At 34.8% G+C, this 20,157-nt stretch overlaps 2 protein-coding genes and 1 pseudogene across 2 annotated transcripts; all 3 read left to right on the top strand.

Moving 5' to 3' along the window:
* Positions 1-3,093: 3,093 nt before the first annotated feature.
* LOC122311303 (germin-like protein subfamily 1 member 17) lies at positions 3,094-4,102 on the top strand. Its single transcript, XM_043125811.1, has 2 exons — positions 3,094-3,322; positions 3,445-4,102. The coding sequence occupies exons 1-2, from the start codon at positions 3,175-3,177 to the stop codon at positions 3,993-3,995; spliced, it is 699 nt and encodes a 232-aa protein (XP_042981745.1). The 5' UTR covers positions 3,094-3,174; the 3' UTR covers positions 3,996-4,102.
* A 6,080-nt stretch (positions 4,103-10,182) lies between these two features.
* LOC122310023 lies at positions 10,183-12,241 on the top strand. The gene is made up of 6 exons (XM_043123911.1): positions 10,183-10,385; positions 10,542-10,827; positions 10,922-11,131; positions 11,243-11,335; positions 11,589-11,684; positions 11,798-12,241. Exons 1-6 carry the CDS (start codon positions 10,183-10,185, stop codon positions 12,185-12,187), a joined length of 1,278 nt encoding a protein of 425 aa, XP_042979845.1. The 3' UTR covers positions 12,188-12,241.
* Positions 12,242-13,562: 1,321 nt separating this feature from the next.
* Positions 13,563-18,282, top strand: LOC122310022 (annotated as a pseudogene).
* The last annotated feature ends 1,875 nt before the right edge of the window (positions 18,283-20,157 follow it).

Raw genomic sequence — 20,157 nt, 5'->3', positions numbered from 1 at the left:
ACTGGAGCCAGGGTGTGCGGATGACCCCTAGGGGAGGTTATGGTGCATACAGATAAATTGGTTGATGGTTTGAGTTTGATATGAGCCAAATGTGACTTTTGGCGTGATCTTTGGAAAGGTTATGTTTTTGGGCCAAATGAGATTTTTGGCGTGCGTGGAAAAATATAATTTTATGGGTTTTGTGCATTGGCATCCTTTCATGCATATTGTTTGAGTTCTATATGTTTTTATCTGGTGGTGTTTGGATTTTACTTACTTGCGGCACCATTTTTGGTACCGTAGATTTTGGTGCAGAGATCGAGGATGAGGAGGAGGAGGCTGAGATTGAGGATGCGGCTCCACCGGGGTGCTGAAGTTTATGTTTTGTATTAGATTTAAAACTATATTTGTGTTTTGTAATATTTATTTCTGTATGTTTTGAATAACTTTGTATTAAACAAGAAAAATTCTGGTACTTAGTCATGATTTTCGTTATCCGCTTTCGTATTTCTTTTTGCACATTTGTTGTTTTTACACACACTTGACACTCGTTGATAGGATGATGACCCGTGATGTCATCATCCAGACGTCTCGATTTCTCCGTGTCCATGCATGAGGATTTGGGGGCGTCACATTTATTACTTCACGATTATATATAGAATTACTCTTTATATAAACCTGATCATATAATAACACATTCCGTTTAGGGTCCCGTTTAGATAGTATTGAAATTGTTTCATTTGATCATCTCATTTCATCATTACAAATTTTTCAAATTCTCACATAAAATATAACAAGCAATTCAACTTTTTTAAATCTAAAAATAATAATAATATTAAAAATAATATTCTAATAATATTTTATTTAATTTTCAACTTTCATCTCATCTCAAATACTCACTATCCAAATGACACTTAATGCTGCATGCTTTGCTTTAAACTCCTTTTTTTTTTTTTTTTATGAGTGTCTAGATGTATAAATATATATATATATATATGTATATAATATTCTAGATCTTCGATATTTAGAGTAATTACGTACGTACTCGATCAATTTGAAAACTATATACATGAGTACTAGAACGAACCAATTATATGTATGGAATTATTTAGGAATGCATAAACTTATTTGTCCCAACGTGAATGACGTGATAATATAATAAATATACTAACAGTACTACTTTGAAAATTACTAGCTAGCTACCTACCTATATAGCACATTAATATCTCAATTAAAGAAGAAATAGAAAATTCAGGCCTACGAGCATTATTGGATTATACATATCTAAATGACACTTTTGATGTATATAAAATAAATTTAAATTTTAGCTATTTTATTTATATAAGTCTGTACATTAGACTAGTTATTTTTTTTAATTATATAACAATAATATAATATAAAATGAATTTGAATTTAGCTATTTACATCACATCTTTACATTGAATTATCTATTTATTTATTATATAGTAATGAGTAATTAATAATTTAAAAAATATTTAATTTTTTTTAATTTTTAATTTATTTTATTTTATCATTTTTTAATTATTAATTATTAATTTATTTTATTTTATCATGTTTTACTATTTACTTTAAAGAAACTGAGCAAAGTTTGTAGATGTAGATGGAGAGAAGATATAGTGTTATAAAAAAATAAAAAAATAAGTATTTGATGTGTGTACAGTAACTAGTAAATTTGGTTTTGTTTTTAAAATTACTGTAGCTAAAAGCTACTATACCTACCCTTTGTCTAATTTAATGTGAACACTTTTATTGTCCTAATAGCTAAAAAGTATAATATTTTTACATTTAGATATTCCAATAAGAGTGCTCTAATTGGATGGAGGTTAGTTCAACCAAACCACTAAATCTAACTGATGATATTGAAAAATATACTAATTAAGTACCACTTAATATATATATATATATATATATATATATATAATAGCATAATGAGACTAACTGAGATTATCATCATCAATAGATCAAATCATTTGACTGATTAATAGACCAATCATTCATTTGTACGATCGAATCACAGAATATTCAAGTAACACTGATATTATAATATTAACAAAATTATATTCAAATAATTATTAATTTATAATATTTTTATTCAACGTTTTCTATCTCATTTTCCAAAATCCAAATAAACACTTAACTCAAAATATTTCACTAATATTCATAAAATTCTCACAATGTTTTTTTCATCTGATCATCTATTATTCAAGCATGCCAGTCCCTCGATCAACCAAGATTTTAGAGATCAAAATACTAAATTTAGATTATTTTATAAGTCATTGTTGAATAATATTGTCACATGCATGCTAGCTAGCTATGCTCACTTCATTAGTATATATCATGGAGCTAGCATTTTTAAGTACTTAATATATAAATTTATAAGTTATTCATCCTCCTTACGTACGTATATTATACGCATAATCATCATGTAGGTTCACGACTAATTCCATTAACTTGTGGGATCAGATGAAGTGGTAATAAGCTAGGTACTCACTAGCGTCCCACTATATATATATATATATCTATATATCTATATATATATATCCAGTATAATAATAATAATAATAATAATAATAATAATAATAATAATAAAGGATTTATTTAAGTGAGAAAAGATCAAATTATGTTGATCAGCGCGCAATATTTGTGTGAATTAAGCGAGCCAATTAATAATTATATTTTTCACTGCGCGCTCAACATTATATATAGATCATTAATGCTTAAAGCCACCATTTGATCAGGGCACTGCGCGCATTTTATATATATATATTTATATCTCACAAATATATGGCCGTGCTTCAGCAAGCTTAGATAGCTAGGCCATTTCAATTCCAAATGATCTATATAATATGCACTCACGATCTGATCAATGTAAAGCATTGACAAAAGCAACATTAATAGTAGGTCAAGTAGTACTACTGCATGTACTTTTCCATTAATTGTTCAGTGGTCCAATATTTTACAATGGATCCTGTGCCAGCAGTACGTAGTGGTCGATCGAGTACGTACCCAACAACGCAGGACTCTATTATATATCCTGCAGTAGTACTAGTGGATGACTCCCGTGTATAAATAGACAGGTCCCCATACGGGCATATATATCTCACCCCTAAACCAAGCATTAATCAGAACCCACACAATACTAAAAGATAGAGAGATCGAATCAGCTCAAAGACGATGATCAATATGAAGTACGACCTTCTGGTAGCCGTGGCCCTCCTGATGTTGGCTTTGGCCGCTTTCTCCCACCTTGCCTCTGCCTATGACCCCAGTCCTCTACAAGATTTTTGCGTTGCAATCAAGAGTCCCATTTCAACTGCTTTTTGTACGTACAAATATTTTGTCATCCATTATTTATGAAACTGCGTGCATGCATGGCCCCTTTTAATTTTTATAACAATCAATATTAATTAATTAGTAACTCATCTTCTTAATTTCTGAATACAGTAGCTATGAATGGAAAATTCTGCAAGGATCCAAAACTTGTCACGGCCAATGATTTTTTCTTCTCAGGGCTACGCAATCCTGGAAACACCGAGAATCCACTCGGCTCAAAGGTCACTCTTGGGACTGTGGACCAAATACCAGGCCTCAACACAATGGGAATATCCTTGGCTCGTATTGACTATGCTCCACATGGTCTAAATCCTCCTCACACACACCCTCGTGCCACTGAGATTCTAGCATGCGTAGAGGGTAGTCTTTATGTTGGTTTTGTCACATCTAACGCCGATGATAATCGCCTTTTCGCCAAAGTTCTAAATCCGGGAGAAGTCTTTGTGTTTCCAATTGGTCTCCTTCACTTCCAATTGAACATGGGAAAGACCAATGCTGTTGCTTATTCCAGTTTCAGCAGCCAAAATCCTGGAGTTATCACCCTAGCAAATGGTCTCTTTGGATCCTACCCTCTCATCAATCCTGATGTTCTCGCCAAAGCCTTCCAAATGGAAAAGAACGTGGTCAACTTCCTTCAAAAACAGCCCTGGCCAGACAATTAGCTAGAGAAATATTATACGTAATAATTACGTACGTACATTGAAGCATTAGATCACGTACGGTATGCAAATTAAAAATGTAAGAATAATGCTGCGGCCATTCATATCTATATGCTACTTTTGTCTGCATCAACCATCACACCGGCCAATAGCTGCCACATATTTTCAAGTACCTTTGAAGTCAATCATTTCAAAGAAAAATCAATTGCATGTTAATTACTAATTAGTGTGATTAAAAGTAATAAAATTAAAAAAATATATATCCTAAGAATGTGATGTTTTATATGTTTGCTACGTTATTGTAACGTGATAATTAAATAAAATAAAACGGTTGCATTAGCTTATATATATAAATATATATTTATATGTGAATTAAACCTGATTACATTTTGAACCAATTACAAATTATGAAATCTCAATTAATATAATCAAACTGCCATCAATAGATCGATCGTGTTCTCGGCTTCTTCTGTAAACATATACCAACAGGCCTCAAATATAACAAGCTGATGAATTGCTTATATAAAAATGTGAGTAAGGGTACGTTTAGTAAATGCGAAAGAGATTAGAAATTCTCAAAACTTAGTAAAACTTTTCAGGATCTCCTCTTCAAACATTATTAAAATATAAAATAATTTTTAATTTCAATTCTTCAAATTTTTTTTTTATCTAATCATTATAATTTTTACAAACTCTAAAATAAAATAAAAAAATCAATACAACTTTTACAAACTCTAAGCAAAAAATATATTAAAAAATTATATTTCACTTTATAATATTTTTATTAAACTTTTTTCACTCATTTTCTAAAACCTAAGAAATTAAACATTCTAATTCAAATTATTTTACTCACTACAAGAAATCGGGGATATTCCGGCGATGTAATAATCGCCGCAAAATATTTCGTTGGCAAAAGTATGTTTTGCCGGCGAGTTAAAAATCCCCGCGAAATTCATGATCTAATAAAACCATTTACTAGCCGGGGCTTATAATAACTATTGCAACGATTATAAAATCGTTGCTATATTACAATATACTTTTCCCATCGCCTAAACTACGTCACTTTACCTTTATCTTTGGGCGCGAAGTCTTATTTTTCATCCTCGTCCCGCGTCCCCCCCTGCAACCACCAAAACCCACCCCCCGATTCCCTACGGCCTGCTCCTTCGTTCTCCACAGCCTCTATACGTTCTGTCCTTCTCCAAAAGACCACCGACGCCATATGCTTCCTATTTCAGCTGAAGGAAATCTCCAGCGATTTAGCCACACCACCCCCACGCCATTTTCTTCCCACGGAGGTTGAACCAGAGTCCATACGGCTGAAAGCTTCAGGTTCCATTCTTCGTCTCTCTCTCTCTCACACACTATCTCTCTCTCTCTCTCTCTCTCTCTCTGTCTCACACACTATCTCTCTCTCTCTCTCTCTCTCTCTCTCTCTCTCTCTCACTCGTGAAAACCCTCTGATTTTGTAATCCTAGGGCATTCAGTTGTTTCCCCTTCTCTATCTCCACCAAAGATTGAATGGGAAAGTTGGTGCTGCACGGCTTGTGAAGTTGTTGGAGTTCTGAGTTGCCGACTACTAGTAAGCACCTTCTCCTTCTCTGCTTCTCACCACACACCCACGTTCACTTCAAGTTATAATTTTTTAGCCCCATCCTTTTCGTTCGGTATTAGACAACTGATTTTTTGCTTCCTAATTGAACTATAGTTTTAAAATTTGGACTTGAATGTAAAATGGAAACAATATTCCATTCTGAAACCCCCAATTGCAGTTCAATAATGATGCAAATGGTAGCCGACCTGCCAAGATAGATATAACTGGCTTTAGTGATTTTAAATTAAATGCTGCTGGGCTGTTCTCTGGTATTTAGTTTCTCTGATTTTATCACTATGGAAAATTACTAAATTGAACTGTTTCTTAGTTTTTGGCCTATGCAGCGAGTTGCTTAGGGTTTTTATTTGAAATCTGTGCTTCTCTAGTTTCTTACTTTTCGGTCCCTAACATTTCTGAGTTCTCATCTGTTCCTTTGTATGGTTTATACTTTATTTGTTGCATGGATGATTTGTGTTTTATTGGTTTGTTTCTGTTATAGTACCCTGTGGGGCTGGTTTGATGTTGTTGGTTTGTGGTGATCATTTTCCCTAGCCTTCAGACAGTTTTTAATTTGTATTGTGTTAAGTATTCTTTTTTTCACTTAAATAGGTATGTGGTTTTAATTTTTGAAGAGATAACCCTGATTTGGGCCTTTTTTTTGGGTATAGGGAGACCACTTCCAATGTTCTTTTTACCATTATTGTAGTCCAATCTTTTCATGAACTTCAATCATTTTCTGAAGCCTTCAGACATTCTTATACAAACCAGATTATACAAACCAGGTAATTCAAGCATTCATACTATGCCAGCCGAGTGGCAACAAGAAAAGTATGTGGAGAGCAAAGCTTGATCTAGACTTTACATACTTGATGCAATGATCAGAAACTGAGAGATCATTGGAATAACAAGTCAACCTCTACATCTAGTACAAAGAAGCCAATAAAAGATGAGAGAGAGAGAGAGAGAGAACACTAAAAATTTCAATAAATACACAGATACTCAAGGTATTCATGTGAGCCAGTAATAATACAAACAATCAAAGCCACATATTTCTACCTTTTTATTTATCAAAAAAAAAAAATTACCTTCTTACAACAACTTTAGACTGATGATACACTAAAACTTATATACAAGGTACAACCTTTATATAAGCATTAAAACAGGATCTGTCAAATGTTAACGTTCTTATTTTCTTGGGTTTTTTTTGGGGGGGGGGGGGGGGGGCTGCTTATCTGGTGCCAAATTCATGGTTAAGCTTTAAAGTTCTGGTGATAATAGGAAGGCATTACGTCTGTTTATTTAATTGTTCACCCCTCGTCGGTTCTTTTCATGGCCTAAACCTATTCATTGATCTTCTTAATCCTAAACAACCTCCCTTTTAGGATAGTAAACAGCCTGGTGAGTGTCTTCGTATCCATTGTCCCCTTCCATGAAAAGTTTTATCACTTCACCTCATAACCCTTTTCAAGCAAAAGTACACAATATATATCTCCATGCTAAATTAAGTGAACTGAAACTCCCAGACATGAAAGAGCCCTGCAGTCCAGCTCTATTGAGTAATCCTGTAGACCAGGAGTTGAGAACTTGAGATGTAGAGCTCAAGGAAGTAGATTAGAAGTGATAAGAGGCACACCTAAATATATACTTGACTGGGAAGCTTCCATTTCAAACTGCATAATGATCAATTCTGGTTTTCCTTCTATTTCCTCAAGTGAGAAGACAATATTGGTCCGTGAGTAATAGACTCACACCAACAGTTCATGGTCAGGAAGTAAAATTACAACTTGTGGGGAGAAAGCTTCAATAAGAGAGTTCATTCATTCTTTGTCAGGCCCAAAGTCATTGCATCTAGATCGTAATTATGACATAGGATTTAGCTAACCTAAATGACAGAATATATACAGTTCTAACCAATCAACTCCAATGAATTCTTACTGAAAGGTAGCAAGTCTTCTTCATAAACTTCAATACCCTTCAGATAAGATTGTTGGAAACTGACAAACAGAGCATTCATTGTGGTTGGCAATGAGGAAATTGATAAAAACTCAATGATCAATAACTTCAAAATCATTCTAACATCACGAGCATAAGATTAGAGGAACCAGTACATTTGTAGTTAGGGGACTCCATGGGACCCTTTCTCAGCCAAAATGATGACCTTAGAATGGATTTTTCATCTCAAATTAATTTGATTGTTTTCCCTAGGATGTATGCTCAACAAAGCATTAGAAACTACTTGTTGAGCTAATGTTTGCTTTTCCTATTACAATTCTCACATTTTCAAAATCAAATCTCTACTGTGTGGTCATTTGGTCCTCACTACATATATTTCATACAAATCAGGGTTATCTCTTCCCTCAACACTTTAAACTTTTGGGCGAGTTATCTTTTAAGGGATATCAATATTTGTAATGTTTTTCTTTAGTTCTGTTTCTGCTTTAGATTGTACTTAGGTTTATTCTCTTGTATACTACCCGTGTACTTGGGCTATGCCTATTTACTATGAATAAAATCCATAATATCTATCAAAAAACATAAAAATACTATGTGTTAGTTAGCTGGAAAATGTTCAACAGAGTTTTTTCCAGCTAGACATTTTTGGATGCCATATGAGTTTTGGAACAACGGATGACAAATTACCCTTTTGATTTTTGGATCATGATCACTAATATGATGTAGAAGAGTCTTTGAATCATTTATAAGAACTTAGATCAGCAAAAGAGTACTCACTTTTCCATCATGCATTTAGAAGCCACAGTTTAGTTTTTATCAAATAGGCGAATATGGCATAGCATTTTTTGTGTTTTTTTGTTAAGAGTAGGTTACACATTTATTACTTGCAGATATCGCTTGCTTTAAGTACTCTATGGCAGTTTGTAATACTGTAAATAGTTACAGTATCAACATTTCACTAGTTTTGAGTAAAAAACTACCGGGCTAAAGTAAATCTCTTTGCTAAAATTTAGTGCACATGTATTAAATATGTATTAAATAAAGTATAAAAAAAAGTTAATTTTTATTCTCTTATATACTTATTATAAACTAAAGTAAAAGTGCAAAACTGACAACTCCATTTTTGGATCAAGATGTATGGGGGTTCTTCCTTTAACTTGTTTAATTGAACATGCATATGATTATTTGACTTATGAGTCTCAAACATTTTATACCCACACCAAAAGAATAGATCATACATCAAAGCTATTTATGTTGAGCAACTTTATGAATAAGTTTAGAGAAAAACTGTGTGATGCATATCGCTAACATCAATTCACCTGTAATAAAGGAACTTCCTCGATTGGCAGTTCCGCTCCAAGGTCTCCACGAGCAACCATTGCCTGCAAACTAGTCAAGAAAACTAGTTCTGTTGCCATAGGAAGGATGATATGTCTTTGAAGGTCACAAAAAGATTCTTTCAGATCCTTAATATGTTTCCTCTTATTGTCTTAAAAAAAAAAAAAGATTTGTCAAAAAGATTGCTAATTTACAAACAGTGAGTACAAGCATGTTATTTTTATGGTTTCCTTTTTTTTTTTTTTTCTGGGGGGGGGGGGTGTGGTGACCATAAATTCTGTCCTGATTTCTTTTGTACTTATATAATCATCTGTTTTTAATTCTTTGAGAATATTAAGCAGGCAATGAACTTAATGTAAAACTTCCCACAACAGTTTTTTCTGAGATTAGGGATCACCTGTCATAACACTTCTTAACTTTTAACAACTGCGAAACACCTGCAGTATAATATGTTTTACTACTAATATTGTTTTAATAATTGGTTGCTTAGGCCCTGTCTCTTTCTTGGAAATAATTGTGTGTTTCAATTTGCATTTGGTTTGAATTTGCAGCAGATTGCCATTGTGCAGCAATAGCCTGTCTAACATCACGCACATCCTGCCGCGACTGTTGTTGCTAAATAGGTAACTATGATTTTGTATTTTTGGCCTACTTTCTGTCTTGATTTGCTGTGAGTGGCAGAAAAGTACAAGAACTTAGATCGCTGAATTCCTAGATGCATAAACCAGTGGAATTGGTATGGACTTTTTGGTTTTAAAGACTACCATGTATAAAGCGAATAATCCAAAATTTCAATACTATTTTTGTATTGTTTGTCTTCCATGTTTAAAACAGTATTTTGACTCTTACATATAGAGCTAAAACATTAACGACCAATTCTATGTTTACACTTATATATATGGCCTGTTTAAAACAGCTTGTTTTTCTCCTATGAATTCTTTGTACAATGTGGGATCTGATTATTTATATGTTGATTATAATATCACATATTAGTTATATATATGTTATAACTAGTGTGTGTTTTATATAGAATTATTCAAATTTACTTTTAAAAATTAAAAGAATAGAACATCATATCCTAGTATTTTAGATTGTTTAAAGTTAATTTATCTTTTTACTCGTTTTGGGATCTTAGATAACAAAATTGAGTCTTTTGTTATAAAAATTTAATTGAATGGAAATATAGATTTTATTTTATTTATTTTTATTAATAAACAAAAGACTCAATATACTTTTGTTTATCTATATGAAATAGATTAGTTAAACTGAATTAGAAAAATAAATAAATTGATGATTTAAGGATCGATGGCCACCGACCCTATACCGTACTCGGCTCGCCACAACCGTACTCGGCTCGCCACAACCGACCAAGGGGAGCGAAAATTGCCTCATATCACAGCCCGGAGGAGTGTAATCAATCCTCGTCGGATGACTCCACACAGCCCCCAAGTCCCCCACCATCTACCAACCCAATTCCCACACCAGCGCCTACTCGGGAAGCCTCACCAGTGCGCGAACAATCACCTCCTAGAGAAGACACGAGATTGGAGGATGCCAGTATACCACAAACTGGTATATTGACTTTTTCGATATATATTGAATGCATTGACAAAATATGTGTTTGTTATAATTATGTTTCTTTGACATTACATATACTAATCTAGTGAGTTTTTCAATACAGTTGCGGACGCCCCCACAGAACCTGAAGTAACGCAGCAACAAAGAAAACGATTTCGCGGGCCCGCTAGATGCATCGAGTTTGAGAAGGTGAGAAAGTACGGGAAAATACTTTTAAAGATAAATGATGGTGAGACTGCCCCATGTTGTGAGCATGCTTCTATGTTCACGACACGAGTATCCTGGATTGTTAAACAATATTGTGACATGAGTTATGCGCGCTGGACCGATGTCCCAGAAGCCATGAAAGAGGAGCTCATTGATCGTGTTCGGGTAAGTGATATCAATTTGATATCATATGATGAGTTTGAAGTGGTTTATATGTCTCATAATCGTAATATTAATACTAGTTTGCTCTGAATTGTAGTCTGACTTCATGCTCGACTGGGAACGGGAAAACCACCGATTGACGGTGACAAAGGCACTTCGTAAGCGCTTCAACTCCTTCCATCACGATTTGCACAAGATTTACCAATCATTTGAAAGCCATGAAGAGGCGTTAGCTAGTGGGACAAGCTTGGTGGACCCTCTTGTATGGGTCAAGTTGTGTGGAAGGTGGGGCAGTGATGCATTTAAGGTATATATTAACCAACTCAAATTTCTGTAATAAATCCTTCCATTAGTATGTCTAAAGAGGCAAATATAGTGGCTGTTCAACATAGCTAACCAAAAAATGTGTGCATTGCAGAAAATTTCATCTCAAAACCGGGAGAACAGGAAGAAGCAGGCAATTAATCACACATCAGGACGTAAATCATTCGTCCGAATCCTTGAGCAAAAGGTATGAGAATGCCTCCCAACTGACCATGTTCATTTTAATAATCTTGATCGCATTCCAAACCCATATTTTCTATAAAAACGTTCCTCTACATGTGAATCCATTTTCCTTTGCATTTTTGTGATATAATTACCACAAAGTTGGGTAGTGGTTGATTAACACGATGTGCTATTTGTAATTCCATGCACATTGTTAAACAATAAACTTATGTTTCTACCTCAAAAAACTTCTTATACGTGTTGCTCATCTTCTGTAGCGCGCTGAGAATGGAAATTTGGTTGACTTCTATAAAGAGACGCGCTGGTCGAAGAAGAAGAACAAGTTTGTGACAGATGCTACAGAAGAAACATACGTGAGTAGATTACATACAGTCCATCTCCCTACAATGTTTATTTTTGACAATAATAAATGAGTAATATGTTAGGAAGAACTTATGTTAATAATCGTTGTTCTGTGCATGTGCAGAAGGAGATGACAGGTAGGTTGGATGGCCTAGAACCAGAGCAACGTAATGATGAGGCAGCAGCGACTGTCTTCAGGGAGGTCCTTGGCCATCGACCTGGATATGCGCGAGGACTCGGGGAGATGGTCATTCCCGAGTCAAGTAGACAACGTGACCAACTTAAGATGCAATGCTATCTGTCTGAGATTGAAAGACACAAGAAAGACTCTGAACAACATAAGAAAGATGCTGAAGCGTATAAGAGTCAGCTGGATGAAATGAGATCAGAGATGCGGGCTCTTAGGGCGCATCAGATGCAGACTGATAGATTGCTTCAGGAGTTCTTTAAGGATCATCCTTCATTCACTGAGTCGTATCGACAGACTCAGTGTAACGATTCCCCCGACCCATAAGGGGGGTGACATGCTCCTTGGTTTTTTGTACTGGATTGGGTGGTTTTTTGTTAGACAATATCACAACTGGGCAATACATATATATGTATATATATATAGATATATATATATATATATATCTATATAAATATATCCATCTCAATATATATAGATATTACTATATCTATATAAATATAACCTGAAAGGAATTGACAGTTTGAGTTATGGAGGTATGATTTCTGTCCTCTGAATTTTTAACACCTAATTTTTGCTTAGTGCAGTTTGTGGGTTTCAACTTTTGAGGTTTGAAGTGGTGGTGTTTTATTGCTACATTTCGCAGGGGAAATTGGAACAAATTAGATCTGTTTTTTACGAGGCTGACACCTTGCATCATATGGTTCCAACAAAATGATGAAAAAAAGGGAGTAACACTTTTGTAAAAGCTTGAAAGTGTGAGGGAAGCTGTTGGAAATGCTGCATGGTAAGTGGGTTTGGTTGTATGTTTCTTCATGTAAATGGGGGAAAATGAAAAGTTACTTTTTATAAGTTCGTTGGGCTTGTTACCATAAAGTTTATGTGCATTTTGGAGTTGTTCATTGATCTCTACCTGTTTTGTAATGAGACCCAGTTCTATTCACGTAGAGGTTGAGATGAGAAGCAAGGAGGACGTGTACAATCTTCCATTTCAGACTTAATCAAAACTGAACAGAGTTTGGAGGAGAGAGTTCCAAATGAATCAGATAAGCTGGAATGGTAGTTATGTATTTGCATTTTTAGCTCCCAGCTGATACTATTATGTTTCTAGATCTCATTTATTGTCTTCAAGTATATCATACAGTTATATATAAATGTAAGTTATATTACATATTATCTTAAATAACAGAACTAGTAGCTTCCATAGGGTTTTGGTCAAAAGGAGGATGTTTCATTTGCAACAACAAGGCATTGCAAGATGAAAGAGAATTGAAATTCAAAATTATGTACAAGAAGGGAAGTATGCATTTATATGTCTTGAGGTTGCCACTGGTTTTCCCATACTCTCTGTTAACGATATTCAACAGAGATCAACCATTTGTGCATTAGAGAGGTTTTAGGTTTTTTCCCCTCTATTATTTCACAAATATCTTGCTTCTTTCTCCATCTTAGGACTGAAGAAACCCAACAAGTGCTGTAGGTTTATTTAAAGTAAAATAAACCTATTCCACGGCAGTTAGAGATTTACTAACACCATCGCTAAGATGGTACTCATTAAAGTCACTTGTCAACTTAATCCCGTCTCCTTCGGACATATCCACATATTAACAGAAACCAGACCTGAAAATTAGTTATGAGCGCCCTATATTTTAGATACTAGACTAACTTGTTTATTTGGTTTGAATTACCATGCATTATGCACATGGGGAATAGAGTGAAGGTAATCATTATAACCAATTCTAATGTCGCTTTTATTGTTATTTATCATTGTATGTTTTACTACTAAAACATGTTTATGGATCTGAATGGCTTCATTCAAAATAGGGGCAAGAGGTTGCCTTGGAACAACTTTTTTAAATATGCGGCTGCAAAAAACGTGTGTTTATATTTAAGTACAGTTAATGCTTATCTAGAATATGAGAATGTGGCAGAGTATTTAAGGAAGCCCCGTGGAATCAGATTTATAATCATAGCAGGTTATACACTTTTCCTTAGGTTTCAAGCGTGTGCTGTAGGTTGTATCGTGCCAAGTGTTTAGTTCTTTCAGATAATGATCGTTGGATGAGTCTCATGTATCAACTATTTAGGCAATGAATACTTCCTTTGTTGGTGTTTTACAGTTTTAAAGTCTGGGCATTGGGACTGAATGATGAAGCTCTTCGACATGTCCCAAATAATGATGGTAAGCTTCATTAACACTGATTGCATACAAGAAGTGAATAAGTTCTGTTACAGTACCCTCACTGCAGTAGTATAACTTAAGTTTTGGTTGTGGTGCACCTGTCATAATGGAAGGGGACAAAAAGATGGTCATGCCAATATCTCAACTTAATTGCTGAGTGCTGATTTTGCTGCTGACTTAACATATTGGTATGTGAGTCATCTTGCGAATGGTTTTCCCCCCCAGCCAAAGTTACTATAACTGCTGCATGCATATTGAAGCTTTACAATGTACACAATATGAGACTCCTCCATAAAATGGTTAATTTATTCTAAGAACCAATCTAAAATAGCTGGATTGTGATTTTCCAGATTGTCATGGGATGTTGGGAATCGACCCATCAAGGTTGGTAGATACTCTAGGTTAGATATAAGGCTTGAACTTTGCCCACAGTTTTGCTTAAATATATCGTTCAGATTTCCAAACTGATTGGTCATTTAACTCACTCAATTAATTCATCATGTATGGAATAATGCTGTTGGAAATGGTTTGCCTAAGCAGGACACAATCAGGGTTATTTTGACAACCATTGCTATCTCCATGCTCATGCCTTTCTTCAAGGATTCTTCCCTTGAGTGAGTTAACAAAATAAATACACATTTTGCTTATTTAAATTGAGTCTTGTTTCATCAGATTTTTGGCCGAGATTGTTTAAATTGAATCTTGTTTCATCATTTTTTGGTCGAGATTGTATAAATTGAGTCCCCAGGACGTAGTTGTACCTAAAATTCTCATGCTTCTTCGAGCATATTGCACATGCACCATAGATCCATCCATCCATGGCTGCTTGAATATTAAGCAACTCGTGGTACGGCTACGCCCATTTTGTACCTGGCGCATGCAAGATGGTGAATTGATGGGAATAAAAAGTTTTGGAAAAAATAGTTGGCTAAGGTACATGATTTAAGGATTTTTGCTTTTTCCTTAATGTGATCCAAAACAAAAACTAGAGAAACTTGTAGTACTGTAATGCAATTACGACATTACAGCCGAGTAAATATATATATTAGCATACAATAGAAACCCCCATATCAATTAGTAATTGCATGCTGCAGCGAGCTATCGGAAAGAACAACATGAAAATAGGGTTTTTCTTGGTCATCCAAATGCTAGGATCATTTTCTTATTTGGCCGAGATTCTTCCTCAAACCGCTTATTATAGGATGAGATGAAGGGCACTCTATGGCTTCTGACTTTTTTGCCACTTTCTGTCCAAGTCTTGAATCGCCACGACAGTAAGATTTATATGTACAAATGTTAGTAAGTTATTAGTCTCACCATTAACAACAAATAAATCTCATTAAATACAAGAATTAATACACTTTCAACAACATGCCATAATTAGTTAGTTTACCTTGTGCCTCTATGATTAATACTAAATCCACTGCATTTATATTTTCTTAAACTATCTCAATTTCTGATGGGACTGTTGTCAATTTCTGAACCCTTGTGGATATCTCATGTTATTTTCAGGTGATATGGCCAACCACCTTTATGGGCTGACAGTTGTGGAAGCGGCGTTATCTTGGTGTTCACCACCTTTCTTTGTAAAAGTCATATTGTGAAAAATTGGATGGGACTGTTGGTGAAAAGTCCTGAACTAATATGAGATGTTTTACTGGTAGTTGTTGGTTTTAGTGAGAGTAGAGTCATCTAGAAATAACTTATACTAGTGATATTTATCTTTTGAGTAATTAGTAGCTCAGTTTGTAATTGATATGACTCGTATAATGCACCACCCAATGTAACAAGATATTATATGATTGTTGGTCAATTCATTTGATGCATATGAGTAAATTTTGAATTGAATAGAAATGGTTAGCGAAATTTTTGTTTAAGTATGGAAAATTAAATGATCATGTCTATCAGGTGCTATTGGATGAATGGAGAAAGTATAAATGAGACCTAGTAACCCATTAAGAATATTGGGTTACTAGGTTATATAAAATTCGATTTTCAGGTTTCTCCAGCGATTTTTTAATCGCCGTCAATAATTTTAAAAAACCATTTAATACGATAGATTCCCATTTCAAAAAATCCTATTGCAGCGATTTTTAGTCGCTGGAAAATTATATGGCAGCGATTTTTAGTCGCTGGAAAATCATATGCTATTGAAACAGAAAACTATATAGCAGCGATTAACAAACCGCTGCCATATCATATAGCAGCGAATTTTTTATCGCTGCCATATAATTTGAAAAGTAGAAATGGATTTAGCAGCGATTAAGACAGCGCTGTCATATCATATAGCAGCGATTTTGGGATCGCTGGGATATAGTTTTGAACCAGGCAACGTATATAGCAGCGATTAAAGAACCGCTGCTATATAATTTGGCAGCGATTTTTCTATCGCTGCCATATGATTTTGGAAATGGAAACGCATATGGCAGCGATTACGTCAGCGCTGCAAAATCATATGGCAGCCATTTTATAATCGCTGCCATATATTGTTGAAACAGTAAAACTATATAGCAGCGATTAAAAAACCGCTGCCTTACTCTTTGGCAGCGATTTTTCTATCGCTGCCATATAATTTTGTAAATGGTTACGTATTTGGCAGCGATTACAAAAGCACTGCAAACTCAGTTTCTAGCGATGTATGTATCGCTGCCATATGTTTTGTAACCATGGACAGTATATGGCAGCGACTATGGAAGCGCTGCTAATTAATTTTACAGCGATTTATGAATCGTTGGAATAGAATTTGATGGTATTGAAAGTATATGACAGCGATACAAAAATCGCTGCTAAATATTCATTTTTTCACGGTGATTTTCTTTATTCGCCGTGCTATATGTAAAGTGGAAGAATAATACCGGCGAATGGGCGGCGATTACGTAATCGCTGGAATATAACTATAGCGGGGATTTATGTCTATTTTCCGGCGATTTTACAACGCCGGGAAAAGGCCAATCTGTTGTAGTGACTATTATTCACAAAATTTTAAGATACTCCGAGTGATCAGCCAAACAAATTTGATCAAGAGAAGCCAGTTGGAGGAAGTCCGGCCGATCCAACATCATCAGGTACGTATATATCCTTTTTCTTTCCTTCCATAAGTGCCATTTCGATGCATGCCTTCAACCTTTCTTCCCTTCACCTTTGCAGCGTTAAATTAGGCTGTTGGGATTCAAATTTTTAAAGAAAGCCTGCCACACACGGTACTGATATCTGGAGCACGCTGCCATACGTGCATCTTATTTGCTTTAACGACAGATGAAATTTTTGGTGTTAACTAGACTGTCTAAGCTGATATCTCTTTTATGAGTTTAATTAATGAACCAGAGTACTCATCATGTTAGAGTAGATCTAATGCAACGCAGAATGATGAACTTGAGAAATATGATTAAAGATCGGTGAGAATGGAACAGAATGTAATATTATTGTTTACAACATAAACATTTCAAGGTACGTACAAAAGCCTACTCCCCCAACAATCACATTATTTTAATATTATCGATATATTCTTGAGTACTGGTTTTCTATCTCTTTGTAATTAATTTGGAATCTGAATACATATAAATACATACACACATGGATCGACATGCACACATACATATGTAATATGTTTGGATTCCATTTTAATTCCGTGTAACATGATGTGTTTAGTGATGATAACAAAGTACCTTTTCTTTTCGCAATATTTGTGAATGGGAAGTTTTGCAAAGATCCAAAACTTGTCACTGCTAATCATGTTTCTTCCATTTGGGGTTGAACATTTCCGGAAACACCTCAAATAAAGTAGGGTCGAATGTCACTGTTGTGACAATGGAACAATTATTAGGCCTCAATACTCTAAGTATATCCTTGGCTCACATCGACTTTACACCATATGGCTTAAATCCTCCCCACGCCCACCCTCACGGCACTGAGGTCATAGAGGGTACTCTACATGTTGGCTTTGTCACATCCAATAATGCAGACGGTAACCGCCTCTTTACCAAAATTCTAAACAAGAGAGAAGTCTTTATGTTTCCAATTGGTCTCATTAACTTTAATTAGTTGAACTTGAGAAATACCAAGGCCATTGCCTTTGCTAGTCTCAGTAGCCAAAATATTCCTGGGTTCATCACCATGCATAGACAATGCAGTCTTTAAATCCAATCCTCCCATCAATGCTGATGTTCCCAATTAGGCCTTCCAAGTGGACAAGAATTTGGCTAACTATCTTCAGCAACAGTTATGGTGGGACAACAATTAATTAGTTGAATATATAACCATTTTAATTATTTATTCGATGATGATGATGAAATTAATTAATTTCTATTGTTTGACTTTACCGTCATACATATGATGATTTTAATGAAATAAAATGCGGGTTGCTTAATTTTAGCTTATATATATATATATACATATATATATATATATATTTATGTAACTCACGGCCATGCAGTGCACGTTGTGCACTATTAAACTTCGAATTCACAATGGTACTTGATCTGCATGATGAAGTTTTGGAATTAGAATTAATAGACCAATAGTGCGTGTGGTAGTGGATCAAGTAAATTAGTAAAGTGCACCACCGTGATATCATGGTTGCCACCATGACTGAGAAGGAGAGAAGTAATGTCAATATGTTTGTACCGACGATCTTGCCGATATGATTAAAGACTATGAGTTCCATTTAATTTGTTGCAGTCGTCTTGATCATTGATCATGCATGTCGGTCTCCCACCAAATTATGTTGGCCAAAAAAATGAAAAACCAACCTCGTTGCCACTACCAATTTGTCAATATGTCGTACATATAGTATTCAACACATGATGATGATCATTAATGTCAATCCTTTCCCACAACATAAATTACATCATTATCCTACGTACTATATAACTCTTTTTTTTTTTTTTTTTATAATTAGTCCCAATATTATTAAACATATATAATGAGATGAATAGAGTTGGATCATAATAACATGAGCAATACTACATACAATCATGAAATTGCAAATGCCGTGCAATCGTTTTGAAAAAGAGTGGGGTCCACGATTAAAAAGTCAGTTTTTTTTTTTTCATGTGGGTCCCATATTAATTCATTTTTTTCAAAGCGACTACACGCCACTTGCACAACCACGACTGCAAATATCATTTCTCTAATAACATATAGTTTCAAACATTTGTCAAACACACAAATTTTTACTTTATGTTTAAACGATGAAAGGGCTTTGTTATTATACGAAAGTATTAAGTACCAAACATGAAACCTCAGAAAATGTGTCTTCTAAGAATTTAAGAGGAAAAAAAAACAAAAACTACTGATTTTTGGAGTGCTACCAAATATCCGAGGTGTCAAACTTAGGCAAGCGCAAACGCCACACGTACGACCTTAAAGAACAGCACGTATACAAAACAAAGTTGGAATTGGAAATCATCCCCAAGTACACGATCTGAAAACCCGCGTCCTAGTTCTTTGTATCATTGCACATCAAACTCAATCTCCCTCCATAAAACCCACCATTCCAGCAACACTATAGGTACTGGCTGGTACGAAAGAACAAAGAAAACCACGTCTTTACACGAACAAAATTCACCAACTATGAGAGAGGTGTTGACTTTTGTGCTCTTTTGTTTAGTCCCACACCGGTAGGAAATAATAAAGGAGAAAAATTCTTAAGTTATAAATAAGAGGCTTAACTTCTTGGTTTAAGTGCACCAGTTGAAAGCTTATCTAATAACTTTTGATTTTAGTTAAATTCCTCCGTTGGCCTTTTTGTAAAAAGGGAAGAGGTGTAAAATTAAATTTTTACTAATGAAGAAGCTTTGTAGGTGTGTTTGAGGGTGAGGAGAAAAATTGTGTGATTGTAACAATTTTTCACATAGTGAATTTTCTCTTGTTTTGGAGTTTCCACGTAAATTTCTTGTATTGTTATTATTTCTCTATTTTTCTTGTTATTCCTACAAAGGGTAGATCCTAAGGGGGGTGAATTTGGGAGGTCCAAATTCTCAACAATTGGTATCAGAGCCACTAGGTTCTTTTTGTAGGGTGGAGCTTTGGTGTGGTAGTGTGGATACGTATAATCTAAGGAGGTTCTGTCTAGGAGATTGAAAATTTTAAGTGTGTCCATTGTGACCTTCCAATC

The sequence above is a fragment of the Carya illinoinensis genome, chromosome 5 (genome assembly GCF_018687715.1).
Source record: "Carya illinoinensis cultivar Pawnee chromosome 5, C.illinoinensisPawnee_v1, whole genome shotgun sequence".
NCBI classification, from domain to species: domain Eukaryota; kingdom Viridiplantae; phylum Streptophyta; class Magnoliopsida; order Fagales; family Juglandaceae; genus Carya; species Carya illinoinensis.
This window is presented reverse-complemented; position numbering and strand designations above follow the sequence as displayed.